Source organism: Elaeis guineensis, chromosome 2 (genome assembly GCF_000442705.2).
Source record: "Elaeis guineensis isolate ETL-2024a chromosome 2, EG11, whole genome shotgun sequence".
In the NCBI taxonomy this organism is placed as follows: domain Eukaryota; kingdom Viridiplantae; phylum Streptophyta; class Magnoliopsida; order Arecales; family Arecaceae; genus Elaeis; species Elaeis guineensis.
The window spans coordinates 11081719-11084936 of record NC_025994.2 but is presented as its reverse complement, the minus strand read 5'-3'; the positions used below and the strand labels follow the sequence as shown (position 1 = coordinate 11084936).

Sequence of the window (3218 nt, the reverse complement as noted above, 5' to 3'; positions counted from 1 at the left end):
CATATATTAAACATAGTTCCTAATAAAAGAAGTAATAAAATCTTTTATGAACTTTCGAGGAAGAGAATGCCTGATCTATACTACTCGGGATGTAGAGCTATTGTAAGGATTTTTACATCCGAAAAGACAAAGCTAGAGGAAAGAGGAATTGAATGCATATTCTTAGAATATGCACAAAATTGTAAGATATATTGGTTCATAATAATAAAACCTAATGACTCAATAGCAATCAATACTATAACTGAGCGAGAGATATCATATTTTATGAAAATAGGTTTAATTCAATTCCTAAATGTAAAGTATATATTTCAGAATAAAATCATCTTCCACACAAAAAGGAACAATTAGAGAATGACAGAGAAAGAAATCTTTAGCCTATACAAGAATAGCTAAAAGAGTTAGAAAGGCAAAAATCCTTGGATCAAATTTCTTTATGTTCCCCAAAAATAAGCTATTAATTAATAAAGAAATTTATTCTAGTATGGGTAATAACACATGGAAATTAGTTGTCCTCCCATCAGGTTGTAAGCCAATAGGTTGTAATGGACTTCTAAGAAAAAATGAAAATAAATATCGTAATAGCTTGATCTTAAGTGATGGTTGCAACCCAAAATTGGTTGCTATGATTGCTCAAACCAAGAAAGCAAAATAGATGATAGACAGCTCAGCTGTTAGGTTAGAACAAAGTATGCCAGCAGCGATGCCAGAGCCCGCAAAGGAAGCAGCATGACTTTCCTTTGCTTTGTTAAACACAAGTTTTCACATCTTTAAGGCGATGACCTACCTAAATCTCTACACAACACCTCCAAAACAACCCTTACTTAAAGAATCATAACCCTATACAACCATGTTTAGTTTATTGGAGGATAGAATGTGATGGCTATATAGAATAACAGGCAGTGATGAAAGAGTACCTAACCTTGCAGAGTTGGCCGCGAATAAAGGGCAAGATGCCCTCCACTGGCCACCCCATCTGTATCTATAAATATCACCAACAACCCTAGCCATCTCACCCATCACACACTCTTCCTCTGTTAAACCAACGAAAATGGGGTTCTCAAAGGTTGCATTTTCTCTTGCTATCGTGAGCGCCATTTGCCTTTCCACCATCCATCTTGCCCAAGCCCAGAATGAGTACCTCGGCCCCCACAACGCCGCCCGAGCGGCGCTGGGCCTGCCCCGCATGAGTTGGAACCAGAATCTAGCAAACTTCGCCCAGAGGTACGCCTCCCAGCGTGTTCGGGACTGCAGGCCTATTCCCCCACCCGGCCCCTATGGCTGGAACATTTACATCGGCACCCGCGGCAGGGACACTCCCTCCGCTGCGGTGGCCTCATGGGTGAGTGAGAAGCAGTATTACCGCTGCCCATCCAACACTTGTGCTGCAGGGAGGACATGCTCGCACTACACGCAGGTGGTGTGGAGCACATCGACGCAGCTCGGTTGCGCACGCATGAGATGCAACAACGGTAACTACTTCATCATGTGCAGCTACAACCCACGTGGCAACCTGCCAGGGCAGCGGCCATACCGTTGCGTCCGTGAGGAAGCGATGGAGGCTGTGAGAGGTGCCATGGGGGAGCTTGTTGAAGTGGCCGTGGAGGAGGCCATGGAAGGAACTGTGGAGATGGCCGAGGCAGAAGCTGCGGATGTGGAGGAGGATGTTATCGCTCGGGTAGTGTGATAGGAGAGTGACATGGCCCTCCCTGTGTATCCCTTTTCTCTCGCTTGCTCGTTTGGTGAAGCTCGAAAACGATGCTTTATAGCCGGCCCACCCTGCTGTGTTGAAGCATGGTTGCCGTTGTATTGTGATGTGTGTGCGCGCGCGCGCGCGCGCGCGTATATATATATATATATATATATATATAGCACCTCGAGGTTTGTGTTTTTGTATTTCCTATCAAATAAATGAAAGGGGAGTTTATGGGTCCTAATATAAATATCACGTGTGTGCTTGCATGGTCTCATAAGCTAGAAAAACTATGCACGCGATTTACATTTTGAAGCCCGAGAACTACAGACTTCCTTCTAGGAGAATCTGCACTAGGACATATGCCACCAGATTAAAAAATTTTGCATTGGGAACAAAGTCACGGTACCATTGAGGTCGAGTTCTCAGCCGCCAGTACCATCATGTAAGTAGGGTGGCCTAGGATGTGTGTATATGTTGATTGCGGATCCCCTATGATGCATATTTTGTAATATAAAAAATTGTGCATATATATTTGGATGGGTGTAACGTTGCCTGTTTTAGCAGTAGATGACTGTTGCTCATCATATTAGCAAGCCAAACATAGCTGGCATCTCAAATCTCTATGATCCATAGTCCGTTATGCAAATATATATTGGAGTTCATTGTTTTCTTTGTTTCATGAACTTTTTTGAAGGAGGATTTCGTTAGCTGCTAACCTTTTTTTTCATTCTGAATATTTAACATACAATCAGCTTTGGATTAACATGAGATAAGCTTTTCCTAAATAATATATCAATTTCATTCATCGTTACATGTTCCTGAACTTATAGCAGATTCACCTCTGCAGAAACAAATTCTTGCATTCAGATCTGTGCTTCACTCTAGATTTGGTTTCAGAGCAGCAAAAACCTAACAGGTCAAACAGGTCATAGGCAAAACAAATCCTGCTCCTGATTTCTTCAAAGGGGGGTTAAAAGAATGGGGTCAAAGTTGTATCTGAAGCATCACAATAGTTAAAAAAGAACAGATAAGAATGAGAGTCTATAAGCTGCAAAAACAGATGTCTTATAATTGAGTATCTAAAAATTAGTTTTCAAATGTGATCAGCAAAGAAAATTATGAGCCTTTGATTATGACGTACTGAAACATGAGATTAAATTGTCAATATAATGTGATCTACCATACCTACATGACAAGCTCATCCTCAAGATAATTATATTCGAATGTGAACTCAGTCTTCATCCTTTGGCACCCTTAATCAGCAGCAAGATGTCAGTATGATTTGGAAAGCAACAAAGAGGATTTCAGGAAAATTTCATCAACGACCAATGGTATTTAGAAAATAAATCTTCAATATTTCTCTTTTCATGGTCAACTAAAAGAAACATCAAGGCCATCAACCAAAAGCTTTTCCTGAATAAGCTTGAGCATTAAGATTTTTGTCCTATTTTCTTAAAGTGACCGCAAAAAGGAGTCAACAAATAGATTGATTCGCCATTAAATTTTGAATCCATGTCCTTAATGA

General features: G+C 40.8%; 1 protein-coding gene across 1 annotated transcript; it reads left to right on the top strand.

Annotated features, from left to right (window-relative positions):
- Window positions 1–1018: 1018 nt before the first annotated feature.
- On the top strand, window positions 1019–1940 carry LOC140855413 (pathogenesis-related protein PRB1-2-like). Its single transcript, XM_073251299.1, has one exon. The coding sequence runs from the start codon at window positions 1049–1051 to the stop codon at window positions 1682–1684; it is 636 nt and encodes a 211-aa protein (XP_073107400.1). The 5' UTR covers window positions 1019–1048; the 3' UTR covers window positions 1685–1940.
- Window positions 1941–3218: the final 1278 nt, after the last annotated feature.